Here is a 23,778-nt window from a genome sequence, read left to right on the forward strand (position 1 = left end):
CGTTCATTGGCTTTATTGCTGTGCACAAGGTGGTGTGGCTAGCGAAGCCGGCAACGGCAGCAGCTTCGCTGGCGAACAGCAAACAGGGCAGTACTAGCGGTAGCCCTAGAGCCAGAATCAGCACACCACTGCTGAAGCGCCGCGGCAAGCACATCTCACCGTCGCTGGTTACTGGCTGCTGTTTGCTCGTCCGTCGGTCGGGCGCAGTCGTCGTTATATCCATTGTCTGTCGATGGTGGCGCTGCCTGGCCGAGTTAGCCCGCTAAGCCTAATCACTGATTTGTATCGTTCCGTTTTGCTCGTGTGTGGTGGACTAGACCTGCGAGACCCGCCGCGTACCAGCCACCGAATCGTAGTGATTCGCAGCGCTGGACGTACGGCGTAACGCCCAAATCATCAACAACAACAGCAGCAGCAGCGGACTGCAGAAGCAGTGCTATCAACAGCAGCAAGGTTTCGACGTGCGTAACCGACCGTCTCCCTTCCGATCCACCCGGCCCGAAACACTCCGAGAGCAGGAATTGTGCGTTGTTGTCGTGCTCTACACGTCGTCGTCCTTCAGCATCGTCGGCAATTTGTGTATCATCGCGTGTGTCGCTGTGTGCTTCGCTAGTTGCTTGACCACTGCTGGTGACCGCCGATCACTGCCGATTGGTTTGTTGCTTGCTTTTCTCCGTATCGCTGGATGATATATGGGGTGGTGGCTGGTTACATATTGTGGAGCGTGAATTGTTGTGCTAGCAGTAGTAGTGCGTTTGTGTGGGAGGCGGGCGAGGCCGGATGTTACCGAGGTGTGATTGCAGCAAAGCGAGCAAATCAACGAGTACAGAGGAATATATTCGATCTACAGTAAATACCCAATTGTATAAGATGTAGTGGTGTGCCGCTAACAAGCAACAGCGTCAACAGCAGCGGCAGCAGGATCAGCACTAGAAGACACGGTGGCGGCATTGGCAGGAGAGCAACTCACACCGCGAATTCGCCAATAGCGAAGGCGCCATTACCACGATCACCATTCTCTCGTCGATTTCACTCGGGTCGGACTAACACCGACGGGACCGGGGCAAGCTATAGCGACTTATGTGAACAAGGTGAGTGTAAATATTATCACGTTACTCTAGTTAATCGTGGCTGTGCGTCAGATACGCGTGTGATACAGTGGTACCTGGTATAGATGTGATGGGTCAGTAGCACCAGCACCAGCATCAACAAGAAGCAACTTCACTGATACCCACTGCAATATATCGCTATCTTATAGTACAATACAATATGTGCTCGCGCGTCTAGTCAGTGGCGCTACAACGGCTGCTGCACTGCTCGGCATTAGCAGCTGTCGCGTACCGTATTGCTTCGTGTGCGCATGACGTGAACATCTTATTATGGGTATAATCTGGCGGTGCGTCACGTTGCGTTCAATCTCAGGCGGGCAACTTTAACGCCGCCAAGAACAGCAGCAAAAGCGACAGCAGCAGTGTTAGAAGCAGGAGGAATTGTGTGCTATAAATTGCCTCGATCGAGTGTGTATCGTCGACTGTAGCAGAGGAATACATCAAACCTCAGGCCACGGTGGCATCTTATTTGGCAGTATGTGTGCCTACTGTTATGTGATGATGTTAAGCCGCTGCTAATGATGCCGCCAAAAGGAAGTACAGCGGCGCGACTTCGTGTTTGTGCTGCTGCTGGTGGCTCTCATGTAGTCTTCACGACGCAATCCAATCGCGGATGATCCGACTGAGCGCGTGTTCCGATCCCATGGCGCAGCAGTGCTGCCTTGCGTCGTTATATTCCCTGGCTGATATTGTGACACAGAACGGTGCGTGCATCACAAATGCTGCCAACAGGGATTCGCTTACCACAACACGTTTAGGTGCGGCACGTTGTCCCCCCAGCGACAGATGAGGTGTCTAAAAATGTTGAGTGCTATTGTAGGTCGTGAGTTTGCTGCGGAACTCACCTCGCGGGCAATCAATCGCCCGCTCAAGCAGGCGAAGGCGGGCAGCCGGAAATCCTCGCGGCCTGCGATACTTCGAGGCCGAAAGTACACCACATAGGGTCAAATGATGAATGGCCATAATGCCATTATTACCATCATCACCAACGTCAGTATTTGTCACTGATACGAAGAAAAGACGAGACGGAGTCGAGGAGCAACGAATAGAGACAGGCCTAGGACGTCAGCGCAGGTAATCGACAGCGCGATAGGGCAGCAGTTCCTCACTGCCAGTTGTCCTAAGCAATTGTCCTTTGGGACACCGGTGAGATTCAGCCCGTCGGTGGTACCGAAAGCATCGTTTTGTCCATATAAGCCTGTGTTGGCTACTGGTACAGTTTTTATATATACGACATAGGTGACTGTTTGTTATATTCATACGTTGCCAGGCTCAATGTTCGACGCTGCCGTGTTGGTCTCCGTTCATCTATCCATCCGTGACGTCTGTCGTGGTCGCTGAATATCAGAGGCATTGCGGCAACGGGGGGCAGTCCCCTTGTATGTTTACTCTACAGATATGATTATAATATTGCTATACAGTGAATATAATCGAGAGCGCATTATCGTGAAAGAAGCGGCTACAGCACAAGAACCGTTACCATCTATAACGTTGTTATTTGAGTTAGCGGTGGTAGCTTGTTGTTCATTGAGTCGATGAATGCGGCACGAATGTGGGTAGCGCCGTGTGAGGACGTGGCTGGATGTTTGTATAGTCGCAATATGATGATTTGCGCCTTGTACTATTTTTCCATGTGTGCTTATGCTAAAATCTATTGGTATGATTTGTCTATGCTACTGCGCCAGTGCCCTGACTCTAGGAGATACTCACGATGAGCATTGAATCATAAACAAAACGGGGGTTCATAAGTTCCTCTAAAGTTCTTTTCTACGCTCGTATATCATTGTACTTCGCCGATTTGAGCCAGATTTACGGATTTCAACATAATACTGACGAAAAGATTACGGGGTAATAAATGGATTTGGTGAATGGTGATCTGTTTTAGTGTGAGTCTGCTGTGGGCGAGGGTTGTTAAGTTTTTGCGTATTTCAGCTCGTTTGCTTTACTGTTTATATTCATTGCGTTAGCATGGCTGAACGCTGCTGGCACTGTGAATGCATATAGAAGTGGTTAAAGTCCTTTAACGCAGTGCGATATTTGTGGCAGTCATTAATCGACAGACGACAGACAACGACGTGACGGTGCTTGCTGTAAGAGCTAGGTTGCTGCTGCTGCTGTTGCCGTACGGTTCGCCCGAAGATGATAGAATAGTCATCCAGCTATTACTTTATACTGGCGTTTGCACCGTCGTTTCTAAATCGTGTTGACGATGACGCTGCGGTGGAGACTCGTCGTTTTGTCGGCCTATTGCTTGGGGGAACGTAGTCGGCTAAACCCAGACTATATGCCACGTATTTGTAATCCATATACCGTAGTTGTATCAAGGTAGGGTGAATGGTCGTGTTATCCACTAGCCAACAAAACAAGGGAAACGTCTCTTGTTGCAAGACAACGTTTATGGTGCTGATATATCGAAGTATCGCGATTTTGGTCAATTTTACTCGCGTTCCTCAGCGATTGTTGTCACCTGCCGAATTATTACTGCATTAGCTAGCAGCAATCTAGTGATATAACATTGTTATGAAGTACCTCAGCTATACGTTGTTTGTGCTGCTTTATTAGCTGATTAATCGTTGTTGAGCACTGAGTTGTTGAGTGTTTGTTTTACAAAAAGAAATTAAAAGTAAACATATTATCGAGCCGTTTTGAGGCTTAGGAACTGGACTGTCCGTAGCTCCGGCTTGCTTTACTGTGACGACTCTACGATTAATATAGATTCAAGACTCCAATTATCAGGTAGGGGTTCCTGTTGGTCGCTTCTCATTGTCTTGCTTCGCAGCCTTTGCCAACACTACAGCGGCAGGTAGAGCCCTTTGGTACAGCAATACCGACTTAGAAAACAAGCAGAGGCTGCCGAACAGCTGAGTCAAGTCGGCGAGACGGCAGCAAACGACTATGGGTCAATGCCTCGGGCAGGCTGTGGCAGAAAGTTTGTCCGGGTTGTTCGCTTCACCGCGTGCCGAACCAATCACGCTGATCTGACGCAGGATTTCTCTGCCTGAAGTAACTGAACAGTCAAGATCTGGACGTTGGTTCCTTCGTTTACGCTGAGTCTGAGTCATTTTCAATAATATAGTCATTAGCGAATCTATTCAACCATTGGCATCACTGCAATATCTGAGGTAGTTCCTTTTGAATTCCTAATCGCTGATGGTTTATTGAATGTTGCTTGCCTAAAGTTATTTTTGTGCGTGAGTGAATAATAATAAAACTCAGCAGCTATTATTATTGTTCATGTGGATGTAGCAAACACCCGTGTCACTTTTTTCATTTCGTAGCCATTACTTGATAGCCCCTTTGCTGCTATCGATATTTTCGTCTGCGGTGATCCAAATGTGTTTTAAGCGCGAGCGTGGTCGGCGCGCGGTTTTTCGTAGTCTTCAACGTTTCAGTGCGCGTTTATCGCGCAACAAACGCACGAGCATTCGTGGAAACCACAAAACCATTACTACGATTGCTTCTTACTGCGTACTGTGTTCACCGAATGGGTTATGCAAGTTTGCCGCTTGCGCTCTGAAACTCAGCGCTTCAGCTCCGTCGTGATCTCCTTGTTGTCCCTCGGACGGCAGTCAGTGCTGGCGAATGACTATACGTGCAATCGAACCGGGCGCTCGCTCATTAGTGAGCTGCGTCAACAGCAGCAGCGTCACAAGCATCAGACCTGCAAGCCACAACGGAAAGAGCAGCAGCTAAATACAAGAACCCACTTAGCGCCAAATCCGGACTGAAAGTGGCAGAGTTTACTGCGATGCGCTAGAACCAACCCTAGTTCGCAGTTTAAACACGGCAAAGCATCATTTTTCTGTGGTGGGTTCCGATGGGGAATAGAGGACATTTGGCGGCGAGATGCTGCTTGTGCACACGTGTTATCTCACCTTATAGTTATATGATAACTATGTTATTATTATTATTATATAACTATATAACTATGATCCATGTCCACATTTTTCTTCCAACCTTCGTGCGTTTGCCTCATTGCCTAAACAAAACCAATGATGTTGTTGAAGATACTGAGAGAAACGATGATATCGTCGTGTGTCGCACAGCGAACTGATCAGAGGACACTTAGCTCTATTTAGCTGCAGTGAACTAATTGTGGTAATAATAATGGAGATGGTGGCTTTGTTTGTCCCGTTCACCTCAGTTTCTGCCTCAATGTCAAGAACCGCTGCGTTGGCTTCCACGATGCAAAAGTGAGATGATAATGCGTCAATTGCGTTAAGCAGATGGCAGTTATTCTAACTACCATCTGCTAGAGTAAATGCCCTGGGACAGGAAGAAACTTGGTTAGCGAGAAAAATGTTTGTAAAAACAGGTCAAGATACTCCTCTCTAAAGGTGGGGGGTGGACGAAAATTTAAAACTTGGGATACTTAAAGAGGTTAAACAGGTTCTTAAAAGGATAGAACAATGTACGTAGATAATTCTGGGACCGGGACCGCGTGTTACTTCTAGGTCTGCAAATAATTTATAATATAATGGCTAGTAAATAATAAGTTGTTCGACTTGTGAGAGAATGTCGACTTGGTGTAGCTAGACGCACTTTGGTATTGGCAGTATGATCGCTTTCAGAGCAATGTCCTGTATTTTTCTAACAAAAAATACTGCGATAATGACGTAAGTTACGAAATGTTTATATGTCAGTACAGTGGGATGTACCAGCGGCGGCACCAGAAGCTTTAGGACCTAGAGGCTGCTTCGCGTGAAGAGACATAGAGCGAAAAAAACAGTTTCACCGAACATGCGATGGAAGTGTGATAAAATGATTGTGGGTCAACGAGGACATTTTATTATAATACGGTTTAGTCATCTTGTCCGATCTGGCCGTTAGTGTCCCTAGACTGAATCGGCTTTAGAGATCAGACGGAAGAGCAAGAGATAAAACTGCTAGCATTGCATAATATTGATTTATTTCTATCGAGGGGGGACGGAATAATTTTGTTTCTGTCGACATCGGATGCTTTTTAGCGTATATGAACTGGTGTAAGGCAGGGTTGGAAGCACTATCACTGTGCTATACATCGTGGCGTGTTCGTCGTCGCAGCCAGGCTGCGTGGAAGGTGTATAAACTGGATTTTTAATATCAATGCCGTTATTATGATGTAGAAATAGTTGTAAACATAAAACGCATTCATACAGCTTTTTAGATCCTAACTAGGTAGGCAACCAAATACCTGGTTGGTTTTTTCTTATTGCAAAGAAGTCCATGAGTGTTAAGTGATGGCATGATATTCAATTCTAATACGATAGACGGTGTTTTTAATGTGTGCGAGCGATGGGTATGAGTGCTGCTTAATCACCTCGACTACTTGTTACCTAAAATCGAATTTGTATACAACGTGTCTGGAACTGTGTGTCAATTGTGAATATAAATATTTCTGCTTTCGTATTTGTATGCACATATTCTTCTGTGAGCATACCTAGCTGGACTACCATTTAAACGCAAAATGAGAACATTAATTGTGTAACACGTTAGTATTTCTATAAGATACCTGCTGGTCTTTACTCATTAATTCTTAATCCGCCGTCCTGTCTGTTCCTCTTGATTGCTGTCTTTTTTAAAAAATAAGTAAATAGAATTTCTTTGGGGGCGTTATCCGTGTGCCAGCCAATCGTTTCATTGCTCGTGGTTGCAAGCCGTCGTTGTTTCCTTTCCTAATGCGTGCCTCGTGCTACACTGCGCGCTTATCGCGTATGTGAAGACAACCTCACAGCGGTGCTTCGTTCCAGGCCATTGTTGTTCCAGATGGCGCCGCAGTCATAAATGCAGTGCACGCAGATGTTTATGGTATAAAAGCGCGTTGAGCTGCAGTTTCTCCTTCCAAACTGCGGCACAGCCATGAGCTCAGCTGATGCTCGAGCAGCCACAGCCATCGCCACTTTGCCGGAGACAACTGAGCCACGGCAGAACCAATAGAACGAAACGCACACGTAACGTCGCAAAAAGTGCATAACGCTCTCTCTCTATTTCTTGTCGTTGGTATTGCTGTGGTGCGACTGCCGCTGTGGTGCAGCTCCTTTCCGATGGCGCTTTTTACGCTCTGCTGCTTATGGTGGATACTAGGCCCTGGGTCGACATATTTTGCACTGAGATGCTGCTGGCTGGTATAGAGTCGTTGTTGACACAGAGGTCGCTTGCTGTGGCTATTTTGAACATCGCGACTGTTGCTGCTGTGTTTGAGAGAAGAAAAGACGCGGCAGTTCGTTGCCTGTGTCTTCCCATTGACCGCTCGCAGAGTGTACGAACAAACTAGCGCGACAAGTAAACGGATGATTTGTTTTACTTGCCTAGGCAACTGGCGAGCGGTTGAGCCACGGCATTACAGCGGTAGAAAACGGAGTGAACGATCAGGCGCGGCAGTAGCAGCGACGCTTACGGCGGCGGCGGCCCGGCGCCGGTGCCGGTGCCGGCAGTTGCTGCTGTATACAACAATCTTGCAGCGCCAACCAGCGCACGCAGACTGTCTGCTAATTTCCAACATCTCCGCTCACAAGTAGCAGTCTCCAACATAGTAGCAGAGTCACAAAAGACCCAGGAACCATCGCTTCTGTCGGTGTTGCCGCTGGCGCCATCGCTACGACGAGCAGCAGCCACCGTGGCAACACCAGCAACGGTAGTGTGCTCATCGCGTTGCGGCCATGCTGGTGAAGGGGCTAGCTGTGGTTTTGTTTGCAGGTACTTGATGCTGCTGCTGGTACCGCCAGTTGGAGCAAGCGAACGAATAAATAAGGAAAGTCAGCTCGTAGCAATGGCAGCGCTGGCGGGCTAGGCGCGAGGAGACTACGAGTGGACAAGCTGACACACCCACGGAAAGAGAGACTGGGCGGCCGTCAGACCAATCAACCAGCCGACACTACAGACGATACGGCCCGGCGCATGGCGTCCACGCCGGCGACCAGGTCTTCTCTGTGATATCTCTTGATTTATCAACAGAGCCCTACCAGTAGTTTCGATGAATCTAGGAGAAGCGCATCTTAATACTAGAACTTCTGCTGCCGATGTATGTATTTCTTATAGCAGCAGCAACGCGCCGTGGTTTCCTCAATCAAGTTATGGTGTAACATCCGCTCGCTAGCTGACTTGCCAGAAATTGTCGCCAGTTGCCGCTGCAGTCATACGCGGATGATGAATTGCGAATAAAGGCAAAGGACCTTGCTGACCGTTTGTGTCCCGATGCTTATAATACTGTAGTTTTCTTCAGCCTTAAAGCTGCTGCCGCAACCAGAGCTCGTGATCGTCACGTAGCTGGCAGAATATGCTATACGAGGAAGAGCGGCGAGTAAGTGTAGTTGCTATCGATGCTGCCATCCTGATGCACTAACGATAATAGATATATAAGAGCTCAATTGAGTGTTAACCAACCCGCAGGAGTACAATGCCTTAATTTTGCTGTTTGAGTAGGGAATTATTGTTATGATGGGCATAGGCTAGATCTTCCTTGTTCATAAGAGGAAGCCGCAAACAAAAAATTGCAATTTATTTGACCTGTCAGAAGTAAAATGTCATAGATTTGGTTTCTATTTAAAGAAGCGATTTACTTTCTAGGCTAACATTGTTACTGAGAGATACGTGACTATTTACGGCCGTCGCTGCTCCGAATAAAGCTTTTGTAAAATATAGAGGGACAGTACGATTAATAAAGGCAATGTAAATTGAATTTGACTCAAACAGCCTGTTGTATAAGGCAGATCTGTTTTGGAACTCTGGCCGACGTCTTAAATTGTAAAATGTATTTTGTTATGCAGCAACTATAGTCAAAAAACAATTTCTTTGACGCAGGGTTTCTAAAAAAAAAACATCATTGATGTCTTTTGCTTATGAGCCTTGTTTTTGCTGCAGGCCAAGTTGTGATTACACATTGTGCAATTTAAAGCCACTTCTAAAGATGACTATTCTGCAACATGTGACTCTGCAATGCCATTCTGTCGCGCTTCGTTGACACCTGCCAGTAATAGCTGGGAAAAGGAAACAATTACACTTCCAATGAAACGCTGTTCTGTGGGAATATTGCATTAAAAATTGTGGGCAACCCTTAATTTCAACTCTTAATACGCCACTGTGCTTTACAGGTGAATTAGATTTGAAAACGAAGAATCTCCTTTCGAGTGTAACGAAACATTAATATAATATATATAAAATAAAATAGATAAAATATAAAAATAAAAAAGAACGATAATATAAATACTGTGTTGGGGCTAATTCAGTTGCTGTCTATAGATTCATTAAGACTTATTCATGAGACGGTTAGAGCTTATTGTTGACCAGCAGAACTCATTTTAGAAGGACTGTAAATTTGAAAACCTCACTTTGGTGCTGCAGAAACCAATTTGGTTAGTCGAGATCTACGCTAATCCAAATTTCGTTAAACTTAGTACTCCGTTAAGCTCCGCTGTACACTGGCGGTAGATACCATAAGCAAGCTAGATTTCATTAAGTATTCATTAATAACATAATTTTATTATATTAAAATAAGCGTCGATCACTTTCAAAGTCACTCGATGTACAGTATGTTTTTACTTCACTCTGGTTTCAGTAATCTTGTTTGAAGGTCTTTATAAACTTTGACAGGTAGTTTTAGACAAATAATCGATGCACAAGCACACATTTCATAATTTTCGTTTTAATGGTCTGAGTCTTAATTATTGCTTTCCATAGAATACACATTGTAGCATTATATTTAAACTCTTCCACTGAAATTCTGTGTTTGTATCCGTTTGTTAAATACGTCTAATTCGGGCATCCATTTATTATCACATTTTATCGGTATTTAACCCTCCGTCGATAATTACAGGAGGTTTGGTGTACATACAGCGTCGAGTTACTTTAATAACAGTCGTAGGGAAAATACGATAAAAACATAGTAAATAATGATATAAATAAAAGAAAATATTTAAACAAATAGAATATTTAATTATTCGCTCTCAGTTCCTATAATATTTCTTGTCGTAAGCTCATGAATGGAAGGCGTAACGCATCGAATCTTATGGATTGCTATTTATCGTAATTAGGGAAAATGGCGAACGGGGGGATTTGTGGGAGATTGAATAAGCAAATGCTTGAATTGAGAGGCTATCATAAAGCTTCAGATTTTCATCTTATAACGGTCCTTTTCGGATGGTAGAAATGAGCCACTGGCGAGATTAGGTCGGCCCGTTTGTACCACAATAACACGCAAACTGAAAGATATTGTAGCAGACATCCTGGCTCAATTTTATTACAATTACATACTGTTTTTAGAGAATAATTAGTGATTTCTTTTGTTGAATACCTAAAACGACCCTATATAGCCTAGTTGTATTTGCGTATGGTCAATACGGTGCATGCGTAGGGAACCTATTGACATTCTTTTGGTAAAATGCTTAATGACGAACGAATAGGGTACCAGTGTATATGCGCGGCCAAAATGTACAATTATGTGATAACCATGGCTATATATTTTCCTTCGAAAGCAGTTAATATTATTTAATAGCAATTGTTCTTACCTGCACATACAGATGACTCTTATATTTAGCTGAACAAACGTGCAGAGACCACGTTTCCATGGTTTATGCAGCTGCCAAAACGCATCGATTTCAAACAGATATTCGTTTTGAGAAGCGATCGGAAGGAGCACGATTCAGGACGTTAACAAATAGTTTTAGGACCCTTGAAAGTGTGCTCCATGGAACAAGCTGGTGTGCTTATGGTGTTCGACGCTGTATTAATTAGTTCAACATATCTGCCCTAATTAGCTGCATACCAAATACATTGTTTGACAGATAGACAAGTTCTCCTGTGGGAGAAAGTCTTTCTGTGGGAAAACTTTCCAGGTGGCATTATTGATCTATTGTGTGTAGTGTCATCTAGAATGCGTGCTGTTGAAACCAAAGTACGTAAACAAACCCAGAAAGTAGAACGAAGAATGGGTTTTCAAGCAGTAATGTAAAAACTACGTAAATTATCTATTGTTGCTACTACTACTACTACTAGTATTAGTAGAATCGCTTTTTTGTTTGATAGAAGTTTTACGTGTTTGTATTCGGTCGCCTGTGTGCAGATTTCGCGACCCTCTTCCAAACATCTGTAGAATTTATCGTACTATAGTTTAGGCTTTTATGAAAAGCCGTTTTTAGGGACCTATGCACCGAAGTCCTCTCTGTCATTCCGTTTTGTATTTGCTAACGGCGTGTCATGGCGTGAATGCGTGAACGGTTTTCTGATAAGGATGCTGGAAAACTTTATTCTATAGAGTGACGTTTGCGGTCCATGAAATGATTGTTCATTGGGTCGTTACGCCTTAGACTTGTCATTCTACTTATATTCAAAACACAGTTCTATCATTCGTGGACTACCCTTTAGCGGCATATTGAGTGTACGGGCTTGATCTAGTGGGCTGCACCGTCATTGTAGACAACTATGAAAACAACAACGGCGAATAATTGTACTGCTACCGTTGTTATGGTTATGTAGCGCTGGTAGACGGTGAAAATAAAATAAGGTAACACTGCATGCCAATACATGTACGCATGCAACAGCGTGCTTGTCGATACCGCCATCGGTCAGAGGTGGTACTGCTGCTTTAAAATGATGATGAATTGCTTTGGACCACTGGGAATTTACTTTTTGACGACTGCCGCTAGATACACGTGGTCTAGAGTTAAAGAAAACAAGCGGACTTACAAAACGAGTGAAAAAAAGAGGGTGAATAAGCGATATGTGCAATGCGTGCTTTGAATAAAATTCATAGTAGATGTAACTTTTCATTAAAATACAAATTCATAACATAATAAAATTAAAAATAAAATCATTAAAAAAAGTAGATGAATGAAACACACTGTGGCGAGCGATTGTTAGCAGCAAGAGCACTGGTGTAAAACACAACGTGATTGCGGGGCTTAGTGCATATGTTATTTCTATTTTGCATTTAGTCTGGCTTTTAATGCTGGCAGTATTTCTCCTGCTCGTGTCTGTGCTGGTACGTTGTACTGTGCCGTAAACTGACTTAACCACGTACCAGACTGAACGCTTATACTTGAGTTTCTGTAGTTCAAAGCGTAACTTAAAATTTATTTGTACAGACCTAGTGGTAACAAAAAGAAATTACGAATCCTAGTTCTATATTGGGTACTTGTGCCTATATGATGGTTGACTAACAGAATTTCATTTTGGTATTTTGTAACAGTCCATTATCATCACGATCAGTTGCGGCGTCATAGTGATGTTGTGCCAGCCAACAGCCTAGTAATTGAACCGATGGCTTTCACCACAAGGGGTAGATCCCGTCGTGGCGGCTGTGGTTGCCGAATACTGCAGCGACAGTCCAGCAACGCCACCTGCACATTTATTATGCAGAAGCCGTAAGAGGCCATTGCGGCGCCTTTTGTGCCTATTCCTACTGCACTACGAAAATTGCTACGTTATACTTACGTAGTGGTGCACTCTTCCAAATTACCCCAACCACTACAACTAAAACATCGACAACAATACAAAGGCATCGTCTGATCGTCGAGCGTGTTGGAACTTCAACAACAACTACTCCATTATACCCAAGTGTGGCTATTCACTGCATGGCATTCCGATGTATGCTGTCTGGCCTGAACTATCGAACTTCGCCGTCCAGCGCCGTAATATCCCGTTCAGCAGCTGCAGCAGCGCCGAGATCGGTAGCAGCCGCTGTTACCGCGGCTGCAGTGGTAGGTCTTTCATCGGCACCTACACCGTCAGAAGGATTGAGCCGCTGCGGGAGGGTCGCTTGCAGCTCCGATTCGATACAGTGTTCGGCTTCGCATTCAGTTCCGGTTACGGCGAGTGAAAACAATACTGTTGTAGGTAGTAGTCGGACAACGTCCGCTATCGTCTACCCATTGCCTCCCGTCCAGAACGCGCAACCAGCTAGCATCGTGGCCGTCAACAAGCTTCAGAAGTCACCGGTTTCTAACCAGCAACCGGGTAGTGCTGGCATAGCCGGTTCTATTACCGCACTCGAGCAGCGAAAACAGCTCCAATTGCAACAGCAACAACAACGACAGTTACATCAGTTGAAGAGATCGACTGCGTGCTGTACCGTACGCCAGCAGCAGCAGCAGCAGCAGCAAAAGTTCGTTGTGGTAGCAGCCACTCGTGGAGATCGTGCTGTTGCTATCGACACCAAGCTGAACGGCCTCCGCAGGGTCGTCTGCTCGTCAACGTCGCACCGGAGACTCCCGGGCGGTCAGGGGGGCGGCCAGGGGGGCGCCCCAGCCAGAGTGGTGCCTCCAAACGCCACGGGAGGCGAGCCCCTTGACGGGGCAGCTTCGCCCACTAGCCAGCCGACGCCTGGGTCGGCGGCAGTGGCGGGGACGGTGCCGTTGTCACAGAGAGGGTTCCAGCAGCAGACAATTGCGCCGCTTAGCCATGGCGCACGCCACGTCGTAACCGGCTCCGGCGTGGTGGCCATGGGCAGTGTCACAGCTCCCGCCTGCCTGCGCGTTCCTATGAGCGGGCCAGGCCGAGAGAAGACACGCCTGTCGGGCTCCGAGCAACCCAGCAACGGCCTCCTGCGGCTGGCGGCTGCGCCACACCAAGGCAGCAGCGTACAAGCTATTGTACAGGGAAGCGGAGGCGTTTCTGGAGGTGCAACAGCCGCTGTTGCTGCCAGTGCTGGTACAGTCGGCGTGGGCATTGGCGTTACTAGTACAGGTGGCGTCAGCGTTGTATCAGCAGGTGCGGGAACAACCTTTTCGTTGGCGGCGACAGCAGCGCAAGGAGCTGTCATCTCGAACGGGATAGTCGCGGAAAAAACTGGAACGGCAGCAACAGCAGCGCTTGTTGCCTCAAAAGGTTTTCAGTTGCTGAACGGCTCGAGTGCGATTGCGACGAATAGAAGTTTGCCCATAGCAGCACCAGCAAGTGTAACAGCAACAACATCAACGACGAAAGCAATTCCGTCATCTGCAGCAGCTAAACCTTCTGCATTATCTACAACACATGTAACTACGTTAACACCAACGACACCTACACCAGCAACTGGAAAGATAGCCATAGTGCAAACAACGGCAGGGAGTAATAGCATTAGTCGTGCGGGGACCCCGGCAGATGCCACTGCCAGGGGGGGTCCCAGTGCTACCGTCTCCGTCAATTTTCAACCAGAAGTCTCATTAAGCCACTCATCATCTTTATCATCGTCAGTATCATTTTCGTTAAAAACAGAAGCAGCGCCATCAACAACAACACAGCAGGCGACAACAGTCGCAGTTGCCACGACTTCACCTAGCGCGCCGACGCAAACGAAGTGTCAGACCGCCTCTACATTGAGCCAACGATCAGTCAACGTTACATCAACGGCAGAAGCGACGAATGCTTCGGACTCCATTGCAGCAATTTGTTCTTCATTAGCCTCATCATCAACTCTAGCATCATCATCTCCAGCGCCATCATGCTGGAGTTCGTCAGTAAGAAATGCCGTTACAACGGCTGCAATGTCAACAGCACCTGTGTCAACAAACGGAGGTATTCTACCAACAGTTGTTGGCTCGGCAAGGGTTGTCAGCAGCAACAATCTAAGCAGGAGTTCGGCCATTGTTCCATCTGCAATGGCTGGTACGACAAGCACGTCTGTTAGCACGCGACTTGACCATCGAACTACCTCAAAGTCCAAGGGTGAGGAACTTTTCTGACTATAGCGCATTTCATATCATATTTGATCATTACTGCTGCTACGTGAACTACGCCTTATTGTATAATGCAGATTTGGCACGGTCTTAATATAATTGAATCGGTTTCGCTTATCGGGTACAGATGAAGGAGTTGGCCCTTCACCAGCGGGGTCCAGTGGCGCCATCGCCGATGAAACTGATCGACGTGTCACGGAAGAATGTGCCGCACTGCAGCGGCGCCTCGACCAGCTGCGCCGGAGACATCACCAGCTCAGCCAGCGGGTGCATCGGGTTCAGACAAAAAGCGGGGTAGAGGTGGCTTACTCCGAGCTGAAGGAAGTGGTCGCTCGAGGACAGGAAATCTTTCGTATGCCATGTCTGATGAGCAAGAGTGGTCAATTAGCAGCACAGATGGCACAGAAAGGTAAATGTATAGACCATATATGTTCTATTGTGAGCAGTTATGGCATAGCTTCTATTGTGCTAATAATTATTTGTTATTAGCAGTAGAGCGTTCGGTTCTGCCGGTAAGTATATATAGATATTAGCCCGATTTAGAGCAGTAAAATGATGAGACTATTTCAACTGCTTATCTTAATCCAGTTTTTGTATGCTTCGTGATATCGTCTCGGGGTTCCACAGAAGAGAAGGCTGGCACAAACGTAGGTCGACACCTTAGTGAACAGGATCGTTCACGTGTAACTCGCCGTTGCGGTATCCATTCGGCGGTGATTAGCATCTCGGAAAAATTGTGCGACTCATCGGCGACAGAGAGTTCGTCGGAAGAGGAGGACATGCCAACGAAAGTGGACTTCTTCAATGGCAAACAAAAGCTGACACCGTTTCGGTACGCGACGAGGGACGCTTCCGCGGCACCACGTCACCCAGCGTGGCGCTGGGCCGCGCAACGCGCGGCTATGGGCGCTCGCTGGACCTGGTTGCAGGCGCAGGTCTCTGAACTCGAGTACCGGATTCGGCAACAGCACGAATTATGCCGTCAGTTGAGGACATCGAAACAGCCTTGCCTTCAGTATTCGCGACAACATTCGTCACATGAGTCGTCATCATCGTCTGCTGCTGTTGCGGCAGGTTCTGCCAGCGCCAGCAGCAGCCCTAGCCCCCAGCTTTCCGCCGGGACTGCAACGTCAACAACATTAACTAGTGAAGGCCAGTGTGCACGTTCAGTGCCTCTCAACGACAACTTCCGCAAGCGGCGTCTGGTGCTAGCACAACGTGTATCCTCTCAAGCTGCCGAATCCGTGCCAATGGACGCACTTCAGCCATCATGCGACTGTGCGGCATTCTACCCCCGACTTGAGCTGTGTGTACGTTGTTCATTACTTCACGCACAGTCAAGACGCGAACGCCTGGAGCTCTGTGAAGAGCAACGGCCAGTTCAGTTACACTCTGGAGTGGGCTCTGGAGGAGCTGGCAATGTCGGCGGAGCCAGCGGCAGTGCTCACTCGCTGCCTCACGGGTCACACCATGTTGGACTCGCGAGTGCCGCTGCTCACGAGGCACAGCTGGCTCGTCAGCTATTGAGCACGCCAAGTGGAGAACGGCAGAGCGAGGGTTCGCGATTGGCTGGCTACGATGAGCCTTTTCATGGGGTGCTATCAGGTCGTGAGGACGTATCGCTGAGCATGCACTACGAAAGCCTACTGCGCGCTGGTTACAGCAGTGTCCTGTATAAGAATGCCTATGCGCCTAGCCATACGGGATCTGGAGGTACCGCTGAGGCAATTGTGGAAGCGGTAGCGGCTGGCCGCCGGAAGGAGTCGGCATTGCGTGAGGATGGTGCCAATACCGGTAGCGGACAAGCTGGTGGATTAACAAGCGGTGCATCAAGTGCCGGCGCCAGTAAAGGGGATGAGACATCGCCTTCGGCCCCGAAACGGAAACGTCACAGCTCGCATGCCGCGTCCCGAGCCAACAGTAAGTATAATTGGTGCGAGAGATTTACTTATGCGTGCTGAAATAGTGCTATTTTCTTGCAGTTGTGTATGGCTTCTCAAGGGGTGCATTTTTAGGCGTTCATTTTACTACTGCCGCTCACACGCAATGCACTTCAATAATCAATAATTTTACGTCTTCGTTGCAGAAAACGAACGAAAATCAACTGGAGCCAGCGGGAACACCACTCGTCCAACGGCAACAGAACCGCCCGTTTCGAAAAAGAGGCGTTCGGATAGAAGTCGATTGGCATCATTAGCTTCGGTGGCTCGGCGTAGCAATTCAGTGGATAGCCAGGAGTTGGCCGATGAAGAGACGATTACTGACACGAATGCTGAGCGCAACAACTCGCATCCTAATCGGCCTCGAAAAAGTAAGTGTTCGTATGCTCATCAACAGGTAAAATCAAAATTTTTCTTTCAGAATTCACCTGGTTTATGATTCATTCGGATGTATTTGGAACAGATTAAGTTTTTTCAAGACCACGTGCGATCAGGCCGCATGTGGCGTTGAGAGAAGTCGACATTGTACGCCATATTATCTAAAGAAATACCTGGGAAAAGTGTGATTGTTCGTCCAGTCATTGCGAATGTACATGCTCCTCTCTTGGCTATTTTCAGCATCCTACGTCAGCCAACAGGAGAGTAGCTACGATATTGACAATATTATTCCGTACGGTATGATGAGCTGTACGCGTCTCGTTGAACGACTGAAATACAAGGAAATCCTTACACCAAAATGGCGTCTTGTGCACATCCCTCCAGAAGAATCAAGCGCAATAAAAGTAGGAGGAGGCGCTGTTATGTCACCGCTTCCAGAACGAACTAATGACCACGCCGCCTCAGCACCAACAAGTAACAGATCCGAGACAAATTCATCCAGAAGCGCACACGAAGGAGAACAGTCAGCAGGCAATCGTCATAAGGTACGTACATAATACAATCTTATTAACATGTAAGATTATACAAATTTGTTCGTAGCGTGTGTACGCGACCGACAACAAACTTCTATATAAGCTGCATCAAACGAGGCCTACAGTTAATGGCAAACTCGTGGAAAAGCCTGTGATTTTTATTGTTCGAAAAAATTTTGAATTTAAATCGTTCTCTATGAATTGGTTCATTCGTGCAGTATGAGATGAACTAACAGATATGTCATTGGCTAGGTAAACGCTTCGATTTCCGTGCTTAATTTAAGATTGGAACTCATCGTTCGTATGCTTAGAAGTTTAGTAAGCAAGCGCGTCACCGCTGTATTACCCTAACAAATTTACTACTATCTGCAGGACGGCCGTATCGGTGTAGAGAGCGGCGAGCTGGCGTACGACGGCGGAGACGACGACGACGTCGTCGACGTGGAAGACATCAGCGACGCGGCATTGCAGGTACGACACGCTCGCCAAGAAGCCCTTGAGCGTGAACGTTTCTCGGCGTACCTGAAGCCTAAACTGAGTCACCAGGGTGGCCCATCATCATCAGCTACGTCCGTTTCCGCTGGCGCCAACTCGCGACGCGCTCGCACCGATAGCTCTACGGAAAACAATAATGGCTCGAGCACTGGCGGCGGGTCCCGATCGAAGGAGTTTTCTAGCAGCGGAGCTTCGTCAAAAGTGAAAGAACTCGATGAGTCGGCTACACCTGGCGGCTCCGACCGGGGACTATTAACGCCGGCCGCAGGTGGCAAGGTCAAAGAAGACACGGTCTCCAACAGCCATTCGACAAAGGCCAAGCGACAACACCGGTAAGATATTCGCGCTTTGACCAAACATACCTCATTAACATGCGGTTTATAAGAGTTTCGAACAATATGGCTTTGAGTACTCAATTGTTTAATCCTACTGCCCGCTGACGACATACTAAAATTAACTTCGCATTTGTACATTCTGGCATGTTCGTTTTGTTTGCTGATATTTATTGTCACATAGATCGCTGTCGCAAGACTGGACGATGCTACAGAGTTCGTCTGCGCCGACACCTTACGCGCCACGTCAGTTTCCATTATCTGACGCAGACTGGGAACGAATGCAGAATGAGAACTCGGTCCAATCGGACGACGAGATGCAAACAGCTACGGGCGGCGACAAGGACGATAAGACCGATAGTAGCTTACAGGACGGCGCTGTTTTCGCGGATGACAAGGAGGACGTTGAATTACAGCCGCCAGTACAGGCTGAGAATAACAAGAGGACGCATGACTCAACCGGACGCCACGGTCGACAAAAACATCAGAGACTCGTGTCGAACCTAAGAACTGGTGGTACGCCAGAAGGATTGACGCCGGTAGCTTCGCCCGACACCCGCGGCGGAGTGAAAAAGCAATCTACCGGCGAATTGGACCTTGGGGCAATCCAGGCTTTCGAGCTGTCCAAAGTCAGAAAACAACTTGACAGCCAAAAGCTGGCACCGAGGACAAGGTCCAGTCCCGTTATCGGCGGTAACGATGTCGCTGGCAAGGTAGACACTGGCAATCCTCCATTGCCTAGATGGCTTGACAATGACAAAAGTCCCGATCCGGATCTTCTTGAAGAGTTGGCCAACGCAGAGTGGAGCACAGAGGAAGATGTGGTACAGTCAGATTAACGTAGAACGGGATGAAAAACGACGATGATGAACAGTAACGACAACAAACTAAACCGGAACATTGACGGATTAGAAGACTTGGGGTTCAACACAACATGCCTTCAATCGGCTTGCCCGCTGAGTTTATCCGCAGAATGTATGATGAGGTATATGGCAAAACATAAATCGAAAAGTCTTTGAGCGACGGGTTGATTGAATAGAAAAACGCGATCAAGTGCGAGCCTGCACACCCGTCTGAGATGCGTCGGCTCATGTACACCGAAACATTGCAATGTACATAACACCATAAACCTTCTTAATCACTGTACATAGCAGTCTGTTGTACTTACAAACATATAAACACACAAACATGCGCATGGCAGACGAAAATATTAGAAAAGCCAGCACACAACGCGCGAAAATTACATATGGGGTCGAAGGCGAAGCCGTTGACTATAATAATAATAGGATGATATTATGATAATCAGTGATGATATGAATAAAGACATTATAATTAGAATATAAAAATAACATATGGCAGCAACTGCAGCAGAAGCAGAAAAATAAAAATTAACATAAGGAGAAAAAACAGAATGCGATGGAGCCGCACTGTTTTGATATCCTCGTTCGTCTCTATTCAAAGAAAACACATGTTTTAGAATGGAAAGTCAAACGAATGTGGTACAAAATTAAAATAATTATTAATGATACCTTCAAAGGGTGTTGGCTTCTGAAAGTTTATTAATCAGGTATTTTCACAGTGAATTCCTAGTTCGGAAAAAACTGCGGGAAAGTGGTAAAAAAGTGAAAATTAACTGCAGTTAAATTCGGTAACAAAAGAAGTAAACACAGAGATAGTCTTATCTGTACGTTGGGTATATACAGAGCTGGCATGTACGTGGTTAATAAATCATTAAATATTACTACTATTATTATTATTTAGGATATGTATGTATATGTATTATTGAGATATAGAAAAACAAAGGAGTGATATGAGAAGTTCACAAAAACTAAACAGGGAGTGGGCAGCCGGGCTTGCGTTCATTTGAGCCGATTCAGCTATTTCCGCTATATATTAATGTGTATAAAAGAATTTATGAAGATTATGTGTAGAGCGGAAGAAAGACGAAGTGATCGGTGGCAAAACCAGTGTATGAATTATATATATACGGTACTAGATATCCTTGTCAGATACCCTGCTAGACAAGAAAGCTAATGAAGACGGTAAAATGTTTAGTGTGACAGACAGTTCAGTCCGCACGGGAAAAAATTAGGGCTCGAGGTTGAGAGCAGAAGCAAACATTACGCGGATATATTCGTTGAAGTAAAAAGTGCCAGTGGGTAGAGGAAAATGAATGGTTAAAAAAGGAGAAAGAGCAAAGGGGGACGAAAAGCTGGGCGTTTACTTACAAACAAACAGCATCAGAAAAAACCTAACAGTGAAAATAGGCGAAATCGAATTCTGGTGAAGGATAGGAGGAAGAAATGGAACAGGGCAACAAAAAGGGCACAGGCTGTTATTTTTGAGGGCATTTTTGTAAATATTCTGCCGTTCTGTGGACGACGGCCCGTGTGATATACGAGCTCTGCTGCAGCAACATTCACGGGTTGGAGTAGCAACATCGCCGAAGCAGTCTAGACGCAGTCGGCATCGAAGGTTGCTTGTCGACCCGTGTCGAAAAAAAAACGAGAAAAAACAAGGCCCAAACAGCTGCAGCAGACGAAAATATCGCGGTAGTGACATAGCGCGGACAACGGCGAAGAAGACCGTTTGTTTGTCGTAATTATTGCGTCTATCATCAAAAACAGCATAAACAAAAATAGAAAAGAACTGATGAGAACATAAGAAAGCGAAAGAGACAGAGAAGCAAATGTGCATTCGTGTTATTCTAATAATTGTCACGATAAATGATGATTACTTATAATGATAATAATAATAACTGATATTATTATTATTATAAAAATAAATATGAATTAATATTACTACTATTATTATAATGGTTACTATTCATATTATTATTACTAATAGCAGCACGAAATAATTGGCAACATGGTGATGATGATGACGACGGAGTATGACACAGACAAAAGATGCAAGGCAAAACACGATGATAAGACGGATCATATTCATCACAACGACGACAAAAGAACACTACAAAAACTATTGAAATAACAATGCAGTTGGGACATTTGAACAGATGTAGATGATGGAGAGAGCGAGAGAGAGAGAGAGACAGAGAGATACATAAAAAGCATTCACTCCATAATTGCTTTCAAAGACAGTATCCAAAAGTGTAACCGAAGTATCGATAATGGTTTGTTGTGATTTGTGGACTGCCAGTATGGTACGCCTGCTTGCGGTTCCGTAACAAGCTGTAACAACAGAAGAGTAGGGCGGTTTGTCTATCTGTTCCTAGGCAGAAAAAAGCGACAAGAAACAGGGAAAGATTGACGGACGAGCGTCCGGGTATTGTGAACATAATAACATAACTAAAACTGAAACACCTGAAGGCTAAGATGTATTTTTTTTTTAAATAATTCGACTGATATTGCTTTAATGTCGGCTATATCTCCTACTAAACAAGTAGGAAATATCATGTTATCAAGGGAAGACACAAACACTCATCACAAAGTCGCTGTCGAACGAGCAATGCAACAGAAACTGCAGCAATATAGAAAAATGTAACAACAGCGTTACAAAGAGTATTACATTAGGACCGATACAGAACACCTAATTAGACCTGTGGAGAAAAAAAGAAAGCAGCTCTCGAGGAAGGCATTATTCCACTGGCAATGTAAAGATCGTGGGCTGACTGGACAGGAGGAGTATAGCTATTTTTAGCTCAGTCTCGGTCTCCCTATATCGGGTTTAATTAATGGTTTGATTGATTGGTTAATTGAAGGAAGAGGTGAACGATAGAACGCACAAAGTCAGACACCTCCTCTAATAACAATACTACAGTAAGATTGCTGTTTCATTTCGAGGCTCCGAACACGCGGCAATTCACCAGTGTTATCACAGTTTTAAGGGAAATGTGCGGTTTCAGCTAGCGTAGTTTGTTATTTTGTCTTTCGTAAAACACTCCATTTGTTCTCGAACCGCGTGCAAAGTGTGCTACTACGAAGGCGCTCTCTGGTCAAAGAGCATATTGGGCTATCCAAATATCTCGGAAAGTGAACACTGGCAGATGATTAATAACAGAAAATTCATTCTTACTGGCCACAAATTTTTTATAGAGTGAGGGTGACGTAAGCCGATGTAAAAAAAAGATTTGCATTTCTCTTAGAAAAAGACTCGGGCTTTCCCATTTCGTTTATTCATTGGAAGTTATACTGCTATATAATGGAATCTATTACTGTATGAAAGCGTATTTTACTTTTCTCTAAAGACTGCGCCTGTATATACGATAAAAGTTTATTTGATCCAATATAATATCCAGTGAAGTATTATAATGAAGTGATACATGTACGAACATTTATTTATGACATATATATATATATATGTCATATATATATATATATATATATATATATATATATATATATATACATATACATAAAACCGCAATTTTAGACCGTTTCGAAACAGTTTGCAAAACCTATTGCGACCTGCACGAACCTTCTTTGTGAAGACTTTCTTTGCCACCTGTTAACCTAATGAGAATGTAATTGTCATCTTTATTGGGAAACTATTTTTGGTCGAAGCGTTTAGGTTGAATGCTCTGATATAGGGAGACGTGGGGAGTATGAGAGATGCCTCCGTTTCAGTTATCGCTGTACTATAAATGCTTCTTCTGTACGATGGTGACGATGATAATTATTACTATTAGAACGTAGTGCAGTTATGGTCATTTGATATTGTCTAGTCGAAGTTGAGGGAGAAGCGAGCTTTAGGAAAATTCTGGCTATGATAGCTGATGAATATATTTTCCAAATTGAATAAGAATTACAACAAACAACGGAATTCATCATGTACAACAACACCGACACTTTTCAACGCTATGCCGCATGTAGATAGGGATTCCAACAAAACGATGTGTGCTGCATACCAATTGAATAAAGAGAGAACGCGAAACTGGCATTGTTGATGAAAATTCACTCTTGTTTTTCCTTTTTTTTTTAATCTTCAGTAATAATTACTTCAGTTCAACATATTTTTTTTTTATATGCAAGTAATAAAATACTACTAATATAGTCTGGGAATTTACCTTCGACTAAACCATGACTTTACAACTATTGTGATTATATTCATGATTATAGTTATTTCACGTGTGGATTTTTTCATAGTACTGATCGCGAAATTTAACAACCTGATAGGCCGAGTGTGTGGATAACTCTGACGTTCGTGGTAAATATTCCTTAGTTACCTGGCTTTATCGCCCGCGCTGTGTACGCCAACTTAGGTAAGTCAAAATGGGACTACCTCGCAATTCTATTTTGAGTGTTTTATTCGTTATGATTTATTTCGAGATTTTTTGTATGGGAACTATTTCAAACTGACGACCCATCAAACCGCTTCGAGTAAAAACTGCAAAAACTGAAATT

The 23,778-nt window shown here is 45.3% G+C and overlaps 1 protein-coding gene across 1 annotated transcript; it reads left to right on the forward strand.

The window, feature by feature from the left end:
* Positions 1–392: 392 nt before the first annotated feature.
* On the forward strand, positions 393–23,327 carry LOC111259915 (uncharacterized). Its single transcript, XM_022832299.2, has 8 exons — positions 393–1,091; positions 12,271–14,726; positions 14,865–15,146; positions 15,365–16,657; positions 16,824–17,048; positions 17,296–17,600; positions 17,961–18,415; positions 18,600–23,327. The coding sequence occupies exons 2-8, from the start codon at positions 12,656–12,658 to the stop codon at positions 19,252–19,254; spliced, it is 5,286 nt and encodes a 1,761-aa protein (XP_022688034.1). The 5' UTR covers positions 393–1,091; positions 12,271–12,655; the 3' UTR covers positions 19,255–23,327.
* Positions 23,328–23,778: the final 451 nt, after the last annotated feature.

Source organism: Varroa jacobsoni, unplaced genomic scaffold, assembly GCF_002532875.2.
Source record: "Varroa jacobsoni isolate VJ856 unplaced genomic scaffold, vjacob_1.0 scaffold_384, whole genome shotgun sequence".
In the NCBI taxonomy this organism is placed as follows: Eukaryota; Metazoa; Arthropoda; class Arachnida; order Mesostigmata; family Varroidae; genus Varroa; species Varroa jacobsoni.